Source organism: Myotis daubentonii, chromosome 2, assembly GCF_963259705.1.
Source record: "Myotis daubentonii chromosome 2, mMyoDau2.1, whole genome shotgun sequence".
Taxonomy (NCBI): Eukaryota; Metazoa; Chordata; class Mammalia; order Chiroptera; family Vespertilionidae; genus Myotis; species Myotis daubentonii.
Genome location: NC_081841.1, coordinates 124,293,458 through 124,317,907, shown reverse-complemented (window position 1 = coordinate 124,317,907; position 24,450 = coordinate 124,293,458). Strand labels below are relative to the sequence as shown.

The window sequence follows — 24,450 nt, the reverse complement described above, 5'->3', positions numbered from 1 at the left end:
GAGAGCATATCATGAAGAATTGCTAATAGAGTCTATTTATATTCCTATTTTTCTCAATACCTATACTATACTATGTTCGATCCATGATTGGGAGTCTACAGATGTGGAGGGCTATCTGTATGTATTGATCTATGGCTATTTTATAGATAGGGGATCTGAGCTTCTGGAGATTTTGGTATCCACGGGGGGGGGGGGGTCCTAGAACCAAAAACTAAGTTTTGGGGGAGTCAAAAGTTACATGTGCCTTCCTTGGAAAAGTGTCTATTCAGGTCCTCTGCCCATTTCTTTTTCTTTTTTTATTAGATTGCTTGTTGGACTTATTTACTACATAGCAACAGATAAACAGAAATATAAACAAACACTAAGCAAATATAATTATTTTGCATTAAATGTATGCAAAAAAGGGGCATTGAAGGAAAACAAATTAATAGGAATGATAGTCTGAAAGGAAGACAGAGAAGAATCCTATATCTTCTAAAAAATATATAAACATATAGATATATTTGTATATATAAATATGTAAATATATACACTAGAGGACCGATGCATGAAATTCGTGTGTGTGGGGGGGGGTGTCCCTCAGCCTGGCCTGTACCCTCTCCAATCTGGGACCCCTTGGGGGATGTTCAACTGCCGGTTTAGGCTTGATCTCACAGGGATCAAGCCTAAACCGGCAGTCAGACATCCCTCTCACAAACCGGGACTGCTGCCTCCTAACGGCTTGCCTGCCTGCCTGCCTGATCCCTCACTAACCCCCTGCCTGCCTGCCTGATCCCTCACTAACCCCCCTGCCAGCCTGGTTTCCCCATGCAGCCTGCTTTTCAGTTGTTTGGTCTTCTCTCACTAATCCCCCTGCCGGCTTTGTCACCCTAAGCAACCTGCTGTTTGTTCGTTACTGTTACTGTGATGGTGTCCCAGACAATTTTCATATTCTTTTATTAGACTAGGGGCCCGGTGCATGAAATTCGTGCACTGGGTGTGTGTGTGTGTGGGGGGGAGTGTTCCTCAGCCCAGCCTGCCCCCTCTCACATACTGGGAGCCCTCAGGCGTTGACCCCCATCACCCTCCAATCACAGGATCGGCCCCTTGCCCGGCCTGATGCCTCCGCCGGAGGCGTCAGGCCTGGACAGGGGACCCTCATTTCCCCCCATCACTGGTTCTGCCCCCAGCCCAGGCCTGATGCCTCGGCCAGAGGCGTAGACCCCCATCACCCTCCGATCGCCTGATCGGCCCCTTGCCCAGGCCTGATGCCTCCGCCAGAGGTGTCAGGCTTGGACAGGGGACCCCCATCTCCACCTGATCACTGGCTCTGGCCCCCGCCCAGGCCTGAGGCCTCTAGCCCAGGAATCATGCCTGGGCAGGGGACTCCCATCTCCCTCTGATCGCTTGCTCCACCCCCCGCCCAAGCCTGACGCCTCTGACCCAGGCTTCAGGCCTGGGCAAGGGGACCCTCATATCCCCCCAATCCCCGGCTCCGCCCTCCACCCAGGCCTGATGCCTCGGCCAGAGGAGTTGACCCTCATTACCCTCCGATCACCAATCACCGGATCGGCCCCTTGACCAGGCCTGAGGCCTCCGGCAGAGGTGTCAGGCCTGAGCAGGGGACCCCCAGCTCCCCACGGTTGCAGGCTCCGCCCCTGCCCAGGCCTAACACCTCTGGCCTAGGCGTCCGGCCCGGGCAGCGGGGACCTGCAGCTGCAGCGGCCCTGCGATCGTGGGCTTCACTTTAGGCCCCGGCAAGGGACCCCTAGCTCCTGGGACTGCCAGCTTCGACCGTGCCCAGCTCCCATCGCTGGCTCCACCCCTACTTCCTGCTATCACTGACCAGGGCGGCAAAGGTGCCTGATTCTCTGATCATGGCTGGGGGGCAGGGCAAAGGCAGCCCCAGGGCCGCCTTTGCCCTGCCCCCCAGCTCTTAGCTCCCCCCTGGGTTTCCGATCACTGTCAGTGGCAGGGGGCTTCTTCCTGCTTTCCCTTTCACCTCCCTGCATTGTGCCTACATATGCAAATTAACCACCATCTTGTTGGCAGTTAACTGCCAATCTTAGTTGGCAGTTAACTGCCAATCTTAGTTGGCAGTTAATTTGCATATAGCCCTGATTAGCCAATGAAAAGGGTATCGTCGTACGCCAATTACCATTTTTCCCTTTTATTAGATAGGATAGATTTCTCAGGTTCTACTCCCAATATTTAAATGGTCTTGCCTTATTGTAAATTATGGCACACACACAAAAAAGATCAATTACATGGACATTGACAACTGCCTTCATGAACAAGTTAATTTGACTTAATTCATTCATGAAGGTGGATCAGTGCACTCAAATGAAATCTTCAACATTCTGGATTGCTAACATGGGAAGAGAAATATTCCTATTTGAAGAGAGTATAGAAGACTATCTGACCCAGCATAGCATTTATAACCAAAGAGATATACTGACCAATGGGAAATTATGTTTGCTGTTGGTAATATTTATCCCATGTCTCTTTTCTTTCCTTGACTTTCCCTTTTTGTTTTTACTTAGAGAATCAAACTCTCACTCAAAGTTAGGTACATTTTAGCAGTCAAATAATTCTGTAATAGTCTTTATTTGGCAATAAGCTGACAGTGTGAAGTTAAGGAGAAATTTGGCAGTTTCTAATTCTCATCAACACAGGTAGCAAAATTTCCTGACTTAAATTACTAACCTGTGTGGTTACAAAAACTGATTTTTAAAAAATAAGGCAGAAGTCACCATGTCTCTACTGGTGTGTATAGACATGGGCTTGGTTCCCTGTACAACTGAGACCATTATCTTCCATTGAAAACCTCCTCCTAAACATCCTCCCACGGCATGATTTAAAAGTCCTTGGGCAGCCAAGCTCCCTTCTCCTTGGAGAGAGTACTCTCTCTGTTTCCCCATTCCTCGCTGCACTGGTGTATTAGACTACTGTAAACATTGACTATAAAGTACATTGATGGTACATAACAACTTAAGTACAAAGCACTGTTTTCCAGCCAATGAAGTTTTGTTTGGGGGAAAAAACCACAAGATCATTATTCATTCTGCCTGCAATAGTATTTTGTATTTCAATTGCCAGAACCATGCTGTTTTTAGAATATCCTTTCATATCCAGCAGTGCATACTGCTTTGAAAACCATCGTCCCTAATACTTGGGTCTCTCTCTTTTCCTTCCCTTCAGCAATGACCTTGGTTCTGGCTCATCACCTCTTCCTCAACTGCAAGGCCTCCTAACAGGACTGGGTCCTGCCAGGTCAGGCCATGCCGACTGCTACTCTGCTGCCCAAATTGGCCACAGGAGCGAGTTTTGTATTGGTTTAGGAGCTACCTATGAAATAAAGATGAAGTGTGGACTCTGAGCGCCTCATTCTTTCATGGTTTGCTCCCCAAAACTGAAAAAGAGACACCAGGGACAAGGGAAGGACGAATGTACCCAGGGTGTGTATATGGTTGAGCATCGCATGTCTCCAGTACTATTTTGAATAAGAGTGGTGAAAGCAGACAACTTTGTCTTGTTCCTGTTCTTAATGGAATGGTTTGAGTTTTTGCCCATTGAGTATGCTTTTGGCTGTAGGTTTGTCATAGATGGCCTTTATTATGTTGAGGTATGAGTCCTCTATTTCTGCTTTGCTGAGAGTTTTTATCAAAAATGGGTGCTGGATTTTGTTGAATGCTTTTTCTGCATCTATTAATATGATCATGTGATTTTTTGTCTTTCATTTTTGTTTATGTGATGTATCACATTTATTAATTTGTAAATATTGCACCAGCCTTGCATCCCCAGAATAAATCCCACTTGGTTATGGAGTATGATCTTTTTAATATATTGCTGGATCCAATTTGCTAATATTTTGTTGAGGATTTTAGTATCTATGTTCATCAGGGATATTGTAAAAAGGTCTTAGAAGTGTTTCTTTCTCTTGAAATTTTTGGAATAGTTTGCAGAAGATAGGTGTTAGTTTTTCTTTGAATGTTTGGTAAAACTCCCATGTGAAGCTGAGTAGGCCAACCCTTTTGTTTGCTGCAAGTTTTTTTTATTCCTGCTTCAATTTCATCAGTTGTTATTGGCCTATTCAGGTTTCCTGTTTCTTCCTGATTCAGTTTTGGAAGATTATACTTTTCTAGAAATTTGTCCATTTGTCCAGCTTGTTGGCATATAGTTGTTCATAGTATTTTCTTACAATCCTTTGTATTTCTGTAGTGTCAGTTGTTACTAGTACTTTACCTCTTGTGTTTCTGATTCTATTTATTGGGAACCTCTCTTTGTTTCTTTACGAGTCTGGCTAAAGATTCATCAATCTTGCTTATCTTTTCAAAGAACAAGCTTTTGGTTTCATTTATTTTTTGTATTAATTTTTTAGTCTCTATCATTTATTTCCACTCTGATCTCTATTATTTCCTTCCTTCTACTTACTCTGGGCTTTTCTTGTTAATCTCTTTATAATTCTCTAAGATGTAGGGTTTAATAGTTTATTAGAAATTTTTCTTGTTGCTTGATGTAGGCCTGTAGTGCTATGAACTTCTTTCTCAGGACTGCTTTCACTGTGTCCCATGATTTTGGGTTGTGGTGTTCATATTCATTTGTTTCCAGGAAGTTTTAGATTTCTTCCTTGACCTTATTGGTAATCCATTCATTGTTTCATATCATGCTATTTAGCCTCCATGTATTTGAATGTTTTTATTGTAGTTGACTTGTAGTTTCATGCCATTGAGATCTGAGAAGATGCTTGATACCGTTTCAATCTTCTTGAATTTGTAGAGGCTTAGTTTGTGTCCTAACATGTGGTCTGTCTTTGAGAGTTTACCATGTACACATAAGAAGAATGTATATTCTGCAACTTTGGAGTAAAATGTTCTGTAAATGTCTATTAAATTCATTTGATCTAGTGTGTTATTGAGGGTTGCTGTTTCCTTGTTCATTTTTTGTCTAAAAGATCAATTCAGTGATGTCAGTTGGGTGTTAAAAGTCCTCTACTATGATTGTATTGCTGTCAATCTCTCCCTAAAAAATCCTCCAGGAGTTTTTTTATATATTTGGTTCCTCCTGTATTGGATGCATATATGTTTACCAAGGTTATATCCTCTTGTTGTATCGATCCCTTTAGTATTATGACATGACCTTCATTGTCTCTTTTTATGGCCTTCATTTCTTGAAGTATATTTTTTCAGATATTAGTATTGAAAGGCGTTCAAGCAGAATTAGGTAGACAGGGAAAGAGGTGGAAGAAGGAAGAATCAGAAAGGGGAGGATTTGAAGGTGAAGAGGGCCGGGGACGGACTCGGGATCTATTTCCAGTTGGTAGACACTTACGGGGAAGGTCCCTGGGTAGGGTCTCCATGTAGAGGACTGTAGGAACCAGGTGATGGGGTCCAGGATCCCTGTTGGGGAGGCGCCAGTTACCATACAGGTGGCAGAAAAGGAGATGGCCTTTCAAACCCTGATTGAATCCATCAATCAGGGGTACCCTGCTGCCCAGTGTTCTGGGCCAGAGATTTAATGTGTTCTCTCCTCTTCATCACTTTCCCAAAGCGAACGGTTTATTCCCAAAAATCACACTGATTGCAAGTTGTTTACTTTTTCTCTGAAGTTTACATTTTTTTTGACAATAAGCATATATTATTTTGAGAATCATAAAACAAAAATCACAGCAGTGGAAGACGTTGTAGGACCAGACCTAAATTCGTTTCTTGCCGACCACGTGTCCACACGCCCCTATCTGATATCCCTGCCACCAAAGGGGCCTTGAATTATTTTTCTGAACTCATCTGGGACCTGAGAACATTTGAAGACATTTCTTTTCTCCCACCCATCAATAGACCAGCTTAATAAAATACCACATTTATGCAGTGCCTTCAAGTTAATGTAATTATGGAAAAAAAGCAATGACATAATGTGCTAAAGGTAATGTAAGGATGGAGGAAATGCTTAAATAAAGTGCGCTGTGCAAGACAAGAAAAAAAAAAAAAAAAGAAGAAGGAATCATGGAGCTAGCTGAAACCACAAAATGTTTTGCAGAAAAACAGGATAGCAGAAAAACAGGATGGAGAGAAGAAAAGTAAGGTGTTTTAAAGCAAGGATTTTTTATTGCAAGTGCAAAATAAAATGTTGCAAAAAGGCCAGGAACCAATCAGAGAGTGGCACAGATAGACAAAGAGTGGGCCTTTAGTAGATAGAAGGGGAAGAGCAGAATGCTTCGAGGACAACCCATTTGGGTCCCTTCCCGAGTGGGGAGCCCGTGTTTGCTTGCAATAAACTCCTGCTTTATTTGAACTCCTCTGGTCCATGGCTTTATTCTTCTATTCTGTGAGACATGTTCCCGTGAAGAATTCCTGCTCACTGGTTCAGGTATCAATATTACTACCCCAGGGTTGTTGTTTTTTTAACTTTTCATTTGCATGGAAAATTTTTTCCATTCTTTCACCTTTATCCTGTGTGAGTCTTTTGTTCTGAAGTGCATCTCTTGTAGACAGTATATATATATAGGTCATGTTTTCTTATCCATTCAGCTAACCTATGTCTTTTGGTTGGAGCATTTAAGCCCTTTACATTTAAGGGTATCATTTATAGGTACTTATTTCTTGCCATTTTAAACCTTTATGCCTGTGTCCCCGCCCCTCCCTTTCTTCTTCTTAAAATAGTCCCTTTGTAATTTCTTGCATTGCTGGTTTGGTGGTAATAAACACTTTTAGTATATTTTTTTTGTCTGCAAAGCTCTTTATTTCACCTCAATTCTGAATGACAGCCTTGCTGCATAGTCTTGGATTCAGTCCCTTGGTTTTCATTATTTTGTATACTTCATGCCTCTCCCTTCTGACCTGAAGTGTTTCTACTAAGAACTCAGCTCAGAGTCTAATGGCAGCTCCCTTGTAGGTAACTTTCTGTCTCTCTCTTGTAGTTTTAAGATTCTTTCTTTGTCTTTAATGTTTTCCATTTTAAGTATAATGTGTGTTGGCTGTGTGCCTTTTGGGGTTCAGCTTGATTGGCACTCCTGAACTTCAGTGACTTTTTCCTTAACCAGGTTAGGGAAATTTTGTGTCATTATTTCTTCAAATAGGTTCTCTATTGCTTGCTCAGATTCTTCTCCTTCTGGTTCCCTACAATGTGGATGTTGTTATGTTCCATGTTCTCCCAAAGCTCCCTTAAACTCTCCTCCTGCTTTTTAATTTTTTCCCCAATAGCTGCCCTGATTGGGTATTTTCTTCTACCTTGTCTTCTAACTCACTGATTGGGTCCTTTGCTTCTTCTAATGTACTGTTGATTCCTTCCATGGTATTTTTATTTCAGCTATGCCATTCTTCATTTCCTCCTGATTCTTATTCATGGAATAAGTTCTCATTAAGTTATTTTCAGTTCTCACTGTTGTTTGAGCACCCTTATAACCATTACTTTGAATTCTTTATCTGGCAAATTGCTTGCCTCCATTTCATTTAGTTCCTTTTCTGGTGATTCCTCCTTTTCTTTCATTTTGGTATTGTTTCTTTGTCTTCCCATTTTTGCTTTCCCTTTGTATTGTTTCTATGTCTTAGATCAAACTGCTATGCCTCCTAGTCTTTATGGTGTGGTCTTATGTAGTAGGTGTTTTGTGGTGTGGTCTTATGTAGTAAGTGCTGTCTCTTAGATCTCCTGAACTGGGTGCTCTAGGAATGCCCCTTGTTTTGGTTATTTTGGTTCTCTTGTTATATTTGGGTCTTGAATGTTGTCCCATTTCTGGATGGAATATCCTCTCATGAGGCTCACCCATGATCACATCAGAACAGAAGAAAATAAAACAAAACAAGAAAGAAAAGAAACATACACAAGACCTCCTACAACAACAACAAAAGCAACCACAAAAGAAGAGAGAATTAGGAAAGAGAAAAGAGAGCAAGAAAGAGAAGAAAGAAAAAAAGTATGAGGAGGAAAAAGGGGGAGAAGAAAAAGGAATATGAAATGGAAGAGAATGAATAAAGAAAATAAAAATAAAGAATAAGGGGAGGAAAATGGTATAATAGAAAAGAGGAAAAATTGAAAAGGAAAATAGAGGAGAAAGAAGGAGAAAAGGGAAAAATAGAGTAGGAAAAGAAAAGAGAAAAATTAGATATATAAAAGAAACAATAGATACTAAAATAATAGCAAATCAATAAAACAGATAAAGAAGATATATTTATAAAAAGAATAAAAAAGGGAAGAAAAAAGAAAAAAAAGTGAAGTGGCATTTGTCTCAGCAGTTTAGTGCCTCCTGGGAACTCCCTTTGGATCCTGCTCTGCTGATGATTATGGCTAACTGCTGGGGTCCGAACCCAGCAGGTCCAGGGGTCCCCAAAGGTGTAGACGGAGTCGGTGAAGAAGGAAGGACACAGAGGCAGCGTTCAGTTGATCAGCAGCCTAGCCAGGATCTCTAGCCAGGATCTCCAGCCAAGTTCTGGTCTGGATCTCCAGAGAGGTTCTGCTTCGGATCTCCAGCGAGGTTCTGTAGCCATGTTCCTCGCTAGGTTCTCCAGCCAGGTTCTGTCCAGGCTCTCCAGTCAGGTTCAGTGTCCAGGTTCCAGTCAGGTTCTCCTGCCAATCTCTGTAGTCAGGTTCAGTCCAGGATCCCTTGCCATGTTCTCCCGCTAGGCTCTGTCTCTAGGCTCCGAGGCCAGTCCCTCTCCAGGATCCTCTGGCATGTTCTCTCCAGCAAAGTTCTTCTGTCTCTAGGCTCCGTGTAGGTTCTGTCTTCTTGATTCTGTTCTAAGTTCTGAGTCTTTCTGTCTTGTTACATCTGTATTTATACCAGTTGATTCAATCCCATCAATCTCTATTCCAAAGGTTAGGGCGTTTCTTATCTCCATTCCAGGGAGTAAAGATTATGTAGCTTAAGCATGATTGTTCGTAGTTAAAGTGATTAATTACCCACCTGGCACTTAGTTAAGGGGTTTTATTCCCTCCCTAACTTCAGGGGAAAATCCCTACCTGGGGAAACAACCTTTCTCAGAGGTGACCTTGGTTAAAACACATAGTGCCAAGAAGGTGAGCAAACATATTAAGAAAAGTATGCCATATATGCCAGGTCCCTTGAAACAGCAAGGATGGACCGGCTCCCGGCAGCTAACTGTTCTGTCTGCTAATTCTGGGTCCTTGGGGGTGTACTTATTGTCAGAAACTGTCCTCCTTTGGCTTTCAACAAACTGTTTGAAGCTCCAAGCAATCTACAGTTTCTGAGTTTCTCCACAGGATTTGGCTGCCGAGTGGGACAGGCCAAGGTGCACTCCAAGGCCAGTTTGTGAGAAACACAAGGCCCAGGGCTGGGTCACCAAACTTCCTCAGGTTCCCGGGCTCTGCCTCTGTCTACCTTCACCTGCCAGCCAACTATCAATCTTAATTACTAAAAAGTCTGTTTTGAAAGGGCTTCAGGTAGAATTGGGAGTATAGACCTCTGGGTCTCCTGTAAGGGAGAGGTGCTGTTCAGATTTCAGGGAAAGTGGTGTATGTGTTTCCCTGTCCCAGAGCTACTCCTCTGTGAGTGGCCCAGAATATTATTCAGCCCTCAGCTGGGTGGAGATCCTTGTATGCAGTTCAGTGAGATCAGCTGGGTACTGGGAGTTTCTATTAGCTCTCCTGTGTGAGGAAGCACCAGTGAGGTTCCCGGGACAGCCACACCCCTAAGTCAGTCACTCAGACTGCTTGGCCTCTGTTGCCGTCTCCTCTGCAAAGGTCAAGATGCAGTGTGTGGCAGGCAGGGCTGAGGGTGTGGCGGGCTGTATCACTTAGGGCAATTTTTTTTTCCTTTTCCTGAGCTGTGGCTTCTGAGAGGGGCTGGTGCCTCTAAGGAAAATGGCCGTTTTAGTTAGGGTAGGGTATAATGACCAAATGCAGGATTCCCGGCTGTTGCTTTTGCACAGCTCTCCCCAATGCTTCCCATCCCAGCTTCTCCTTAGGTACCCAGAGTCCACACCACTCTCCTTCCACCAAAGCCTTGAGTAGCTGCAAACAAACATCTGTGCTCTCGGTTTAAAAAATAAACAACAAAAAACAAAACTGAGGTTTTCTCTGCAACCAGCTCTGGTCTCCTGGGCAGCCAGCAGCCCTGCAGCCTTTCACAGTTGGATGTTACGTGAGCCACTGGTTTCAGCTCTGATGCTCTGGACTGTGGAGCCCAGCTTGGGTTCTGGGCCTCGATCCTCTTAGGGAAATAACCCTCTCATAGCTGAGAGATTCCTTTTCACTCTCAGTCTGCCACCCGTGGAAGCTGGGTCAGCCCCTCCAGCAACTTCACTCTTCCTACCAGTTTCCACGTGCCTTCTGTCCTTACTTTACATAAGTCCCCTCCTCAGCTGGACCTCACTTGGTATTTCCGGGTGAATGTTCCCCAATTTAGTTTTATTTCCAGTCTGGCACTGGGAGAAGGTTCAAGAAATGTCTGCCTATTTGGCCACTATTTTTTCCCCTCCAGTTTCTGCTGTTCTTAATATTGCTTCCAGGTCACTTGGCCTACTGATTTGTTTGCCACCAGAACCGTGTAGTTCAAATATTATTTATCATGCATGTTGTTAAGGGGAAAAGAAAGAAAGCAAGAAAGAGAAAGAAGAGAAAGCTGCTATCACAGACAGTGGCTGGTAAGGCAGGAGGTGAACAACAGGCTACCACTGCCCACAGTTGGGACCATGGGATTGCCTAAAGACTTTTATTGCCACGTGCTGTTCAGAGAAAGTCTGGTAGGCCAGAGCAAACGCATTACTTTAAGATTTCTCTTTGGCACTTGGTGGATCCTAAGTATAACTGTTTGGTTTGTTAATTAAGATAAACACCATAATTAACACTAAAATAAGCCACAAAATGGTAGCAGATTGTCCACAGAATTTCTCTGCAAACATGAGCAAGTGAAATACTGTATTCCTGCTTTCAAGGGTGTTTTTCTTCTTTTTATTATCCCACATTCCTATAAGGTTTCGCTGTGTTTATTTGACTGATGAAACAATGAAGCTTTTAAACTTCTACACCAAGAAATAGAAAGGCACCATAAAAGAAACACATTATTATGGCCTTGAACATCTGTGCTGAAGGATACACAAGCTCAAAAATAGTTTTGCTTCAGTTGGGACTAACAGACAAGGCTGCCATCTGGGAATTGAAACAAAGATATGAAACTTGGGCTACTGCCCTCCCGGTTCCTGCACAGACTTTGCTTAACCCTTTGTGTGCCAGGCTCTATTTAAAGCCCTGAACTCTGCCCCCATGAAAGCATGGCCTTGTTCACTTTATCTCATCTTTGGAGAAGGCACAGTCAAGACAGGCACACTTTCACCTAAGGACTCTACATCCTGTAATTCTCAAGTTTCCTGTTATTAGTAAAGTGGATAACTCTTATTTATCTCATCCCAGTATTAAAAGAAGTAATATTCTGTGAAATTATTCTAAGATGATGAAACTCAAATGATTTCTACTTGTTAGCTTCCTCCTAAGCGAGGGGTGGAGCGTGTGTGTGTATTCATGATTTAATATGACTGAGTCTAAATTGAAAAGAAAATCTTTATTTAGACTGTGGTTCTTGCTATTTCCTATTCCAGAAGAAGTTTAATACTGCTTAATTTACTTATAATTTTACAGTTGGCAGAACTTACGATAAAAAACAAAACTCTGGGTTAGGTTGGAAAGAACACACTTTTCTGGAGTTTGGAACATGAAGATGATTCAGGAATTCAACCAAAGCTTCATTCCTCTTTTAATATTATTAGAATTCTTATTTGTACATGAAAAAACTAGGGCACAGGAAAGTTAAGTAACTTGTCTGAAAGTTAGGTGTTAGGACCAGGGCTCATAATCAAGCCCTCTTTGGAGTGAAAATTAAGTTAGCTAATCCCAGAAAAAACATCAAGTTGATATTGGTTTGCATTAGTCTTGGGAAGATCAAATGAGGTAGTTATGAGAAAGTGTCCATCAGTGATAATTTGTGTTAGAAGTTAGAAGTTCCCCCATCTTATTTTTCATATCTTTATCTGTGTCTCCAAGGACTAAAAAGAATAGAAATCATTTATGATGAAGTAGAATTTATGGTACAATGTAAAATCTTAAGTTAACTTCTTCCAAATTTGTGTTTTGCCTGAGTTTAGCAAAAAAAAAAAATCAACCAGATGCTATTCTTCTGCAGTCTTCTTTGACATCACACAGAGCAAGCAAACGTAAAGATTATACTATTAATATAACAAATAATTAAATGTATTTCAATTAAATTAAATTAAACTAATAATTAATTCTTGAGAAAAGGGTGGAAAGCCTGTTCTTTAAAGTGTGTACATTTATTGTATCAGCAAAACATAATTGTGTTTAAGTAATCACTTTGCTTCGTCCCTTGCTTCCCTGAAATTTATGCTCAACAGTAGCCAGAAGATTTTTTAAAACTTCAGTCAGATCATGTCATTCCTGTAGTTTACATTTTCCATCTCCCTAAGAGTAAAGATCAGGTCTTTACAGTGGCCTACAAACCCTACTCAGTCTACACCCTCCCCACAAGTTCATCTTCTGCATTCACTGGGCTCCAGGCTCTGCTATGTGTGTTGCTCCCTATAGCCACAGCTTTCTCACTCCTCCCTTCCTTTAGGACCCTGTCTTAGGCTCATCTTATTTAGGCCTTCTCTAACCACCTTATCCTATATAATAAAGAGGTAATATGCAAATTGACCCTCATACCCTCACAAGATGGCTGCTACGACCAGGTCGGCAGGAGGGTTAGTGAGGGACGACCAAATGACTAAATAAGCAGGCTGCGTGGGGTGACCAGGCTCGTAGGAGGGGGCAGTTAGGGGCGACCAGGTTGGCGGGGGGGGGGGCAGTAAGAGGCAACCAGGCTTGTGGGGGGGCAGTTAGGGGTGACTAGGCTAGCAGGGGGTGCAGTTAGGGGTGATTAGGCTGTCGGGGGGGCAGTGAGGGGCGACTAGGCTAGTGGGGGAGGGGCAGTTGGGAGTGACAAGGCCAGCGGGGGTGGGGGGGCAGTTAGAGGCAACCAGGCTGGTAGAGGGGGGCAGTGGGGGTGACCAGGCTGGCACAGGGGGCAGTAAGGGGTGACCAGGCTGGTGGGGGGGGGCAGTTAGGAGAGACCAGGCTGGCAGAGAGGGGGCAGTTGGGGGCAACCAGGTTGGCAGGGGGGGCAGTTAGGGTAGATCAGGCAGGCAGGCAGGTGAGCGATTAGGAGCCAGCAGTCCAGAATTGTGAGAGGGATGTCCAACTGCAGGTTTAGGCCCAATCCCTGGAAGTCGGACATACCCCAAGGAGTCCCAGACTGGAGAGGGTACAAGCTGGGCTAAGGGGACCCCCCATGCACAAATTTCGTGCACCAGGCCTCTAGTTTTAAATAAACCCCTACTCTGGAGCATTAGAATGTGAGCTCATTGAGGACTGAGAATTTAGTCTGTGTTTGTCACTGTGGGTTCCTCAGTGCTCACATCAGTGCTCATAGTAGGCATCTATATATATAAAAGCCCAAGCAACCATTCAACCATTCAACTGGTAGCTATGATGCGCACTGACCACCAGGGGGCAGACGCTCAATGCACAGACATGGAAACCTGGAACAGACTGATGAATCTCAGAGGGAAGCGGGGAGAAGGGAGAGCAGGAAGAGATTAACCAAAGATCTTATATGCATACTAGAGGCCTGATGCATGAATTTGTGCACCAGTGGGGTCCCTTGGCCTGGCCTGCGGGGATTGGGCTGAAACTGGCAGTCCAACACCCCCTAAGGGGTCCTGGATTGCAAGAGGGCACAGGCCAGGCCAAGGGACACCACTGTTGCCCGGCCTCCAGTTCAATATATTGGTCAATGAGTGAGAGGACAAACTCATCTGCAGGTAATTTACAACATGGGAGAAGTATCATAGAGACATAACATTAGACACTCAGAACATATTTCTTGGCATGTCTCCTGAGTTAAACAGTCCAATAAAAACTTTTAAAAAGTAATTTTTCTCATTTTGAAGAAAAGCATGCTTCCTATGAACACTAAAAACCTTTCCAGAAATGACTGCTTTTCAATTACATTTTCTTAAGTTTGATACTGAAGATCTTGCAGAAAATAAGTTAAAGACAAAATTCACCTGCCATCCTTCTCTCCGATCTGCACTAATTTTGTTTCTTGTAATTGCTGCCTTCTTTATGCATAGCTTCACCCATGTATAAAATACATCTACTTCAGTCTTCAAACACTATTGATGAGGTTTTGGGGAATAAAAGAATTTTTTCTGAGGGCCTGAAAGTTAGCTGAAAGTTTGTGGCATCTCACAATGTAGAAAACATTACTTAAAAATTAGACATGGCCAGTAAAGCATAGGAAAAATAGTCAATAATAATTGTGATAACTATGTATGGTGCCAGTTGGGGTGCTGGAAATATCGAGGGGAACACTATGTAAAGTATATGATTGTCTAACCACTAAGCTGTACACCTGAAACCAATGCATAATAATAAAATTTTAAGTTAAAAAAAGACAAAATTCAGCATTTAATGGGTACACACACAAATCACTGTTCAATTGTAAAAGTCCACAACTTAATGATACAGGCCTGCTGGATTACATATTTTTAAATAAACTGTATTTAATCTAACATTCATTTAATTTAGTGATGGCCTGTAGCAAACCACAACCTGTTTCTTCATGAGTAAATATTTAAACCAGCTCATTGACTTTAAATGCCTAAAAGAGACTGAAGATAAAGGCAGAGAAGTTAGATTTATAGCTGACTAGGTAATAATCAACTGCTGCTATTCTCAAAGCCTCTGGCCTGCTCATTGGCAACTCAGGAGCGTCACAGACCATCACAGACCAACAAGAACTCTCCAAAGCATCCCAGATTCAAGGCACAGGGCCACCTGATTGAGTCAGGTACTTAGACTTTTCTTTGCTTAGAAGAAAGTTAATGGCTTACCAATACTTAACAGTTTTATATTGGGCCAAAAGGATGAATGTAGAGAACAAGAGTTTAAGAAACTTCTAAGAATTTTTTATTTCTATAACTTTAATGAAACTAGTGCTAAGTAAAGATAAATATATGAAATCAGTAATCATCCAAAGCACTTGCATTTATAGCACTTTTTTTTTTCTTTCTAAAGGGGCTATGGTATTTAAACTGCACAGCTATTTTTTTCAACATCCTTGGAAAATGAGGACCTTGCTATAATAAATTTTCAATATATTTTCAGATAACAGTTGTTTACCTTAATAAGCAAATACACTTTTAAAAGGATTATGCTTGATGGAAATCATTCTAAAATAAATAGTTTTCTTAACAAATTTGTATTCTGATTATCCCCCAACCCTTTTTCATGTCCAGAATAATAATGAGAACTATAATTATTCTACTGAGTGGTATTAGAGAGAAAACTTTAAGGGTCAGTCATTAATTAGGCTGTATGGGACTGTTTGCTATACACTCAATGGCACAAAATTATAGTGTACATACAGTATTTGAAGTTTTTATGGCTTGATTTTTGTTGTGTTCTGACTCCTCCCTGCTGTACTGCAGTCTGGCTTTTCATTTCTTGCTGCATCCTTTTCTCTGCTTTTATTAGCTTCTTCCTACTCTTCTCCTTTCCTTCACCAGGGTTGTTTGGTTTGGCAGAACAAGGCTTACAATAAAAGTAAAAGGATTCCATGGGAGGGCTCAATGGCATTCCTCTCAGTGAAGTGCTCCAATGCCTGGATTCTGCAAGAAGATCTGTTCCTTTGGTTTCCACAGAAGTTGCCTCTGACTACTATTACTTTAAATTTGTTTTTCAATAAAATAATGAAATTACATATTATTGACAAAAAGAAAGGATGATATAAAAGACATGCAGGGAGCAATAGGCAGTGGGAAAAAGAGAAGAGCAATAGTACCCTAAACCAACAAATAAATTAGTGAAAACAACGGCATCTTTGCTTCAAATGTTCGCTGGGAGGGCTGGCTTTTAAATTTGTCTGCCATAAGCCTTGGGCTGTTTTAGTTGTTTTACCAAGTTCTCTTTGATCTCATGTTCCTTCTGTTCCCCACCCTGAAAGTCTAACAGGAAAGAACTCCATTGTTAAGACTTCTCTTTAGGAAGCTCCCTATCTCTACTGCCTTAACCATTTGCTCAGGACACACAGCAGCACTCATCTTTTTCCCCAAACCATCCCCAAAGCAGGCTCTATCAGCACAAGACATGGCAGCAATGCCCTAGCTGGACACTGAGGAGTCTTGGCCTGAGGACCACAGACTATTGAAAATCTTCAGTAAACTAAACCCTCAATTAGTGCATACTGGCTTTGTGGACCTATCTTTATCCTGTAGAGGATCTAGTAAGTCCTCTGGAAAGCCAGGCCACTAAATATCAGCAAACTCATCTGAAGAACTCTGCTGCAGAAGCAAAAGAACATACACAGATACAATAAAAATCACATAATTTTTCCAAAACAAATGTAAAATACTTTTGAATTTCCTGCATCTCTTCTGCATGCCATTATATAGGCATTCACTGTGGTTAGATTCATTAAGTGTTTAAGTACCCCAGGATGCAGAGTACTACCTGCTGGGAGAATACTAGGAACTGGTTTCTGCACTTCAGGAGTCTAGTTGGTTAAATCATTCAGGTAAAGCTTAAGTCAACTTGTAATTCACTTCCCTTTTCTCTTCCTCCTTCTGCTCATCTCCCCTTCCCTTCCTTTAAAACTGGAAAACTCATCAAACACTCCCAATTTATTTCCTTTTAGATTTGTTTTTTATTTTTTAAAGAGGCATTTACAAGGTACCTTTACTTTAAAATAATTTAACATTGCCTGTCAAGACACAAAAATAGTAATACCTCTATACACGTAAACACACTATCAATTCATTAGTGAGTAAAAACACCTACACAGAGATGTGAAGAGCAGCAATGTGGGTAACAGGAACCTTAAAACCTCTGTTGTCCAAATACCTACATGGTACTTTACTCAAGAAATAATTCTTAAATATTTTGCCAGAACCGGTTTGGCTCAGTGGATAGAGCGTCGGCCTGCGGACTCAAGGTTCCCAGGTTCGATTCCAGTCAAGGGCATGTACCTTGGTTGCGGGCACATCCCCAGTGGGGGGCGTGCAGGAGGCAGCTGATCGATGTTTCTCTCTCATCGATGTTTCTGGCTCTCTGTCCCTCTCCCTTCCTCTCTGTAAAAAATCAATAAAATATATTTAAAAACAAGAAATAATTCTTAAATATTTTAATACTTTAAATAATATGATTTATTACTTGTTGATACAGAGACCTGCTGTTTACTGAGTTTTAAACCATGTAAAGTTTCTAAATAGTGTCAGGTCAACAGAGCTGCTTCCTCGCCTCCCCCCCACCCACCCCCCCCCCACACACACACACACAGCCACTTATCTGATCGCTTATCTCTTTGTAATCACATGGCTTGTTTTACAAAGCCCCCAAGAACAAAGCAAACATCTAGGTTAAACACACTTAAATAAAGCTGGACTTAGGTGAAAATAGCTTTGAATTTTTTCAAAACCATTTGTTCCAACCAGTGTTTGTTCCACATTAAGTAAACACTGCTAAAAGAAATCAGACAAAATCTGCATTTCTTATCAGACACAGGGCGGAATGTAGTTCTCAAATTTCTTGTGTGTTTTTCTCCATCTCTTCTTAAATGGGCACGTATTACTAGGAAGTGAAGGCTCAAAGAGGAGTAAAGCCTGAAGCAGGGGTTTCTATGGAAAGGGTCCCTTTTATTCACCTACAAATTACAGTGATGTCACTAATCGACCCTGGGCTCCATGACTAACCAGTCGCTCATATAAATTAATGCTATTAGTGACTGGCAAAGAGGTTATGGGTGGCCTAATCAATTATATGCACGCATCCATCATTATCTGGAAGGTTGGGAAGCTAAAAGCCCATGCTGTTTGGGCACGGGGCATGAGGGGTTGAGCAATGGGGCAAAGAGAAAAGGGATCAGCCTAAGTAGTCTACCATTCAAGTGACAAACGCAAAAATCCACTGCAGCCTCTTTCTAGGTATTTTCCATTGCTCATCCACCTCTGGAGGTGAAAGACCAGCAAAACAAACATCAAACCAACTGCATCATGAGATCCTCCCCATATGGGACAACCCCCAACTGCCATACCTTCCACAGAGCATACCTGGTCAGGGTGAGCCAAGGGACACAGGACAGATGCAGCCATTATTTGTAAGAGAGCAGGCCAGCAGGCAGATGGTTGTTACTGAGTTCACTTTGTGGCAGGTACGCTTCTGGACACTATCTCATATAGTTCAGTCTAAAATCTGCTAACATGGTATGATTGTCCCCATTTTCCAAAGAGTAAATGGAAGTTCAAAGTGGTGAGATGATTTGCCAAAGGTTACACCATTGTAGAAGGCTGAGCCTAAATGTGAATCCAAAACCTCCAGCAATAGGTCTCATACTGTGCTGCTCTACTCTATTGACTCTGATAGACGCCTTTTTGAGGCCTTCTTAAGACTGGGGCAATATAAATCATGAGGGACAAAAACTTCTGCCTTGTTTTCAAAATCACTTTACAAGGAATACAGGTATGCCCTACAAAGAAACTTACATTTAGACACTTTATTACAAATTTAAGCTGTAGAGAACCTATTTGTTATCTGATGGCTAAACTTCTGGCAATCTCCTATTATGCCATTTCCTGTTGCGTGGGGCAGTTATACACACAGTGCTAGCTCACTGATCTTCTTTGAACCACTGCCTCTCCTGAATGCTAAATCTCTGGGCAAATACTAGGAGTTAAGATCTCACAACCCAAGAAGCATTGCAGGGTGGAGGGAGCAAGGAAGGGAGCCAACAGATTGGAGACCCTGCTCATTGCCAGACACTATGTCAGGAGACTTACATATATTGACTATTCAGTACTTACAACAACCTTCATAGGTAGGTAACCCCATTTTACAGGGAAAACACCTAGCCCTAGGAGAATTAAGTAAGTCTCTTGGCCAAAGGTACACCAGTCGTAGACAAGTATGGACTTGGGGTGGCCCCTTGGAAAGTTGACAGATACATGAGAAGTTTTCAATCCAGTGTTACTTTGGTTTGCTTCAGGTATTATAGCAATACCAAAAAAATATTACCTTAATTTAAAATTATTCTTGTGTTAACACAGTCATCCCTTTTAAAAACTTGTTTGTAGCTTGCTATATATATAGGATGCAACTTATGCATATCTTGGGGCTGTTTCAGAGGTGGCCTGAGTCATCCCCACAGTAGAAGCCCCTTCAGATATCATATGAGGATCAAACAATGTACCACTATGACCACAGACTTCAGCTGGACCCTTGTTACCAGGAAACTCGCTATTTTCTCTAATCAACCTGCCTCCCACTATCTGTAATGAGAACCTCAAACACTTGTGCTCTTCCAGCCTCTGAGTTCCTTGGCTCCTGTCTTACTTGGTGGAACAGAGTGTCTTCTCTGTCACACACACAGAAGTAGGGTATGTGAACTTCTCAACCTCATCACTGAATGACAAGCTCATGCTCATCTTCCCCCACCCCCCCTTCCCAGGTTATGGCAGAGGTCTCTTCCTCCTCCCAGATAAAGCCAACGGAACATTTTAGCTTCAGGATCCTTCTCCAACAAACCTTATGTGCCTGGTTATTCTTTTGTTCTCTCAATATGAAAACATGCAGATATGTCTACACCTAAAAAATTAAATAAAACAAAATCCCTCCCTTGTCTGCACATTCCATTGTCACCTTCACAGGCAAACATCTCAGAGTTGTCTATAATGGTCTCCATTCTCCGCTTACATTAATTTCTTGTTTAATTTTAATGTGACTCCATTTTCATTACTCATTAAAATGGTTCTTGTCAATGTCAACAAGGACCTCCAAGGTGAAAAGGGCATTTCCAGTGTCAACAGACTCAACTTGCATACAGCATCCACCAGTATGCTTCACACCACCATACTCCCCTGGTTTTCCCAGACTTCTCTGGACCCTCTGTTTAGTCACCTTTTCAGGCTCACCCTCCTCTAACTGATCTTTTAAATCACAGCTCAAAGCCTTCCCTAATGCTCCTACGTCATTACCCATTATTCACCCTCAGAGTACCCTGGATCCTTCCAAAAAAGGGACTAAGCAGTCACAATTTTGCCTCTACATGTGTTATATCTCAATACTGTTTAACTCTAGTTTCACAACTCCTCCACTACGCTGTACCCTCCCTAAAGAAAAGAACTGGGGTCTATCTGTCCTTCACTGTGTGTCTGGCACTTAAATGTTTGTTCAACAGGTAAACGGAAAAGACGATGCCTCACAGGACAATGGTATCTAATTAGACCAATCAGATTTTGTCCTTCAGGAGTGGAAAGAGGGAAGTCCAGACCAATGCAGTCTGGTGAAAGTATGAAGGAACACCGGGAGGTATAAAGAGAGGCCTGCAGACTGAGCAAGTAGCTGTGTCGCACAAATGCAGGGCTCAGAGTCTCAGGCTGTAGGGGACCATGGTCTCCAGACTCCATGGCTGCCTGAGGTTTCAAGCAAGGGCTACCCCTGGGTTCTAGGAAGTTCCTGCTTCTCTCAGTACTGCATGTGTCCTTTACTTGAGGTAGCTTGAGTGCCATAACTTTCTTATAGCTAACTAGGAGTCTAAAAAATATAGGAGCTCCTCATGGGCAGGGGGGATGGGGGGGACACACACACACACCAAAAAAAAACACTGAAGAAGCAGTTTTTTTGTGAATAAGTTGAAAAGCCCAAAGTAGGAGAAATAAAAACATAAGGCACCTTACATAATTTCCCCCCAAAACGTGAAGATCTCTTTTGAGGAGATTAGTTGTGTTCTGGAATGATTCCCAAGAACTGTGCCAAAAGCAGCAAACTTTCCTTTTCAGAGCTTAATAAGGATTAACACTCACTAAAGACCACCAGACTCTTGTTTCATGATTCAAAAAAGTATTAGCTGTGCACACTACATCTCTGACTTTGAAAAATAATTTGTTTCTTTGCTTTCTAAAAAGTTTTGTATATGGAAAAATTGTCTATACATATAATTTAAACTAGTTAATTTTCTTTTCAAGTTATAACTTAAGTATGGATTTACAAGACATTAAAAGTTAAATGTGAAACCTACATTTGAAGGCTAATTTATGATGTCCAAACATAGTCAGGTCCCTGAAGGCAAAAAATTCCAGTGCCTCAGAGTTATGAGTAGATTATTAAACAGAAAAAATTAACCCAGAACTTTCCAACTTTAAATTGATCAATACCAATTTCTTTACTAAATCTTTTCATGGTAGTTTGGGATGAAGATCATAATCTTTGCCTTCTGGACAAAATGATGGCTGAGCTGACCCACCGGCAAGATCAAGTTGCTACCCCATTTTAAAGGGCAAGAGAACACGTCATTTTATAGATTGTGTAGCATAAAGAGGCTCTTTCAGGATCTTCTCTATGTTATATTTTTAGAGTTTTCATTAATTATGAAGCAAACAATATAAGAAGAAGTCAACATGAAGCAATTACATCAGCCAACAGAGGACAGATTAGATAGTTTGGTTTTTCTTAGGGAGACAGTAGAGTGTGGTGGAAAGAACATACCACTTCGAATTAGACAGACTTAGGTTTGAATACTGTTTCTGCCAATTACCAGGCAGCAATGAAAAGTTATTAACATCTCTGGGCCTGGTGTCCTCCAAATGTGGGCCGATGGTGTGGTATTGAGTAAAACAAATTGTTTCCCAATGACAACTAATACATAACAGACATTCATGATTACATTCATTAATTGCAATGAATTATTTGGTGAATATTTAGATGTTATAAAAATGAGGGTCAAAATACATTTCTTTAAAAGTTAGAGTCTGCATTTTTTTTTTTTTGCTTTTCTATCACTTCAAAGGAAGAATAAAAAGTAATGCATTTTGATAAAGGACATAATAATATGTACTACAAAAATCCATGAATTGATGGGAAACAGTTGCGACCTTACCAAATAATGCAATAACTTCAATTAGTTCAGAGGAGACTTGTGTCACAGAAAGAAGAGGGCAAATCCCATGCATTGAAAATTATATCAAAACAACCCCTAAATATAAACATTGATATTACCAGTGCTCCCCAGAAAGGCATGAGGAACCTACACTTGGGATAAAAACCCTCCTGCCTCCTCTGCCTAAACCTGCTATTTCTTGTGTACAGTAAAACACAATTCACTAAAGCCCTGCTTAGCAAAGATAAGCATGAGCTGAGCATATGAGGGGGGCCACCTGCTGATTTCTTTCCTGGCCCAACACCTGTTGGTTTTCATTGGCCAGATTTGTACTTAGGATTCCCATTCAAAATCAATGCAAGTTCATAAAACTTGTAACAAATATCTTTCATATCTAAAGGAAAATTATGGTCAAAAAGATTAATTAATATTAATATAAATAGAAAAAGGCACAATTTGCAGTTATATTCTCAGTACACAGTGAGTTTCTCTTCTTATTTATTAAACAAGAAAAGTAAAGAAATGAATGAAGTGAACTAAGATTCCATTTAACAATACATTAATTAGGGCAGGCAATTCATGGAGAGGAATGTGTTTGGAATGGAAGACACCACATGACAGTGCTTGGGGACTAAGATGGGAAAACACAGGAATTAATGGGGCCATGGCACAAAGACATTATGCATTAGGATTTAGACCACCTAGTTCATTGGAGTTGCAACACACACACACACACACACACACACACACACACACACACACACACGAAAAGATAAGAGTTTGAATGGAGTACAGCAGCCACAAAATATCTGTATTTCACTTTGAGATTCAAATCAATGGACATAGTTTGCTGACTGAGGCACACAACAAAGGAGCTTTATGTCCTGCTGAAAGCTGATAAAAGAGTGCACACTATAAGACCCACGGTAGAGAGAGATTTTGCTCCATTTGCCAATGGAACAAAGGTGTTGTTTTTTTTTTTGTGTTTTTTTTTAAGGCCAAGAGCCCTTCTGCTGTGTTTGTATGGAGTTCACTCACAGTGTGGTTCATAAGGAGGAGGAGGGTCTCCACAAGGTATACACTCCATGTCTTGAAAACCAACAAGTTTTGTCTTCCTATAAAATCTAGAAGAAAAAAGAAAATAATCCTTGTTAGCTCTTTTATCTGAACTCACAGTTGCAGTGAACAGATTACATAAATTACTGGCAGTCTCCATTACTAATTCTACTGTTTTTTTAAAAAGTTCTCAAAGTCTTTTTTAAAAAACATATTTTTATTGATTTCAGAGAGGAAGGAAGAGGGAGAGAGTAATAGAAACATCAAAGATAAGAGAGAATCATTAATTGGCTGCCTCCTGCATGCCCCCACACTGGGGACTGAGCCCACAACCCGGGGATGTGCCTTTGACCAGAATCGAACATGGGACCCTTCAATCCGCAGGCCGATGCCTTATTCACTGAGCCAAACCGGCTAGGGCTCAAAGTCTTAAATGTAGTAGTATCTTAGACAGACATCCTTAGAAAGACCTCTGAGCGTGCAGTGAATACTTATGAAAGGCCAACTCCACTAAACATAACTGTAGATTTTACTTAGCCTCACATTTTCTATATTAGGGGAGTGGGTGCTGGTGAGGGAATATGAAATCAATTTAAATGATAAAATGCCTTATAAATAAAGTGCTAGTTTTTAACATTTGAAATTCAAAGACCAAAAGAGTCCAGCAAACCATAAAAGCAATAGAAAAATGTAGTGAGGTGCTTATATAATTTTGATATGGGGACATCTTACTAGGCATGACAAGACTAATTAATATTAATATAAATGGAAAATGACCCAGGAGCCAGAAAGAGATTAACAGCTTTGAAAACACACACACACACACACACACACACACACACACACACACACACGATATTAAAGACAACTGAAGAGCAAAAAAACAAAGTATCATTAATCTAGTTAATGGGCAAAAGAAAATTGAAAAATAGTTCTGATCACAGCATTTTCTATAACTTAAGTCTGTAACATTAAACTTAAAAATCATTAAGGTGAAAGGAAAAAACAGGCAAAGAACATTAACTCCCAAAAGAATAACATTTCATAATTTTTAATTTTCATAATTAAAATTAAAAAGAATGCCATTAATTTTAATTTAACATTAAAATGTTTAACCTCATTATTATTCAAGTAACTATAAATTGCAATGAAAATACACTGTTTTTACTTAGAAAATTGAGAAAGTGCTGGTGTAAGGCTAGGTAAATAGGCACATGTATATATTTCCAGTGGGAATAGAAATTGCCACTTGCAGGAGGGCAATTTAGCAATACAGCATCAGAATTCATATAGTTTATTTACATCCTTTACCCAATAATTTTATTTTGTGAAATGTATCCAAAAGAAATAATTAGGTGGGTAAAACTATATATATAAGAATGTAATCACAGTATCTATCTATCTATCTATCTATCTATCTATCTATCTATCTATCTATCTATCATCTATCTATCTATCTACCCATCCATCTATCTATATAAAAG

General features: G+C 41.1%; 1 protein-coding gene across 4 annotated transcripts in view; it reads right to left on the bottom strand.

The window, feature by feature from the left end:
- Positions 1–24,450, bottom strand: part of TNFRSF19 (TNF receptor superfamily member 19) — a 112,665-nt gene that overhangs the window by 39,904 nt on the left and 48,311 nt on the right. For all 4 annotated transcript variants that reach the window (XM_059684457.1, XM_059684455.1, XM_059684454.1 and 1 more), the window contains one exon: positions 22,949–23,034. In XM_059684457.1, coding sequence (XP_059540440.1) covers positions 22,949–23,034 — 86 coding nt within the window. The remainder of the gene's footprint in view (positions 1–22,948; positions 23,035–24,450) is intronic.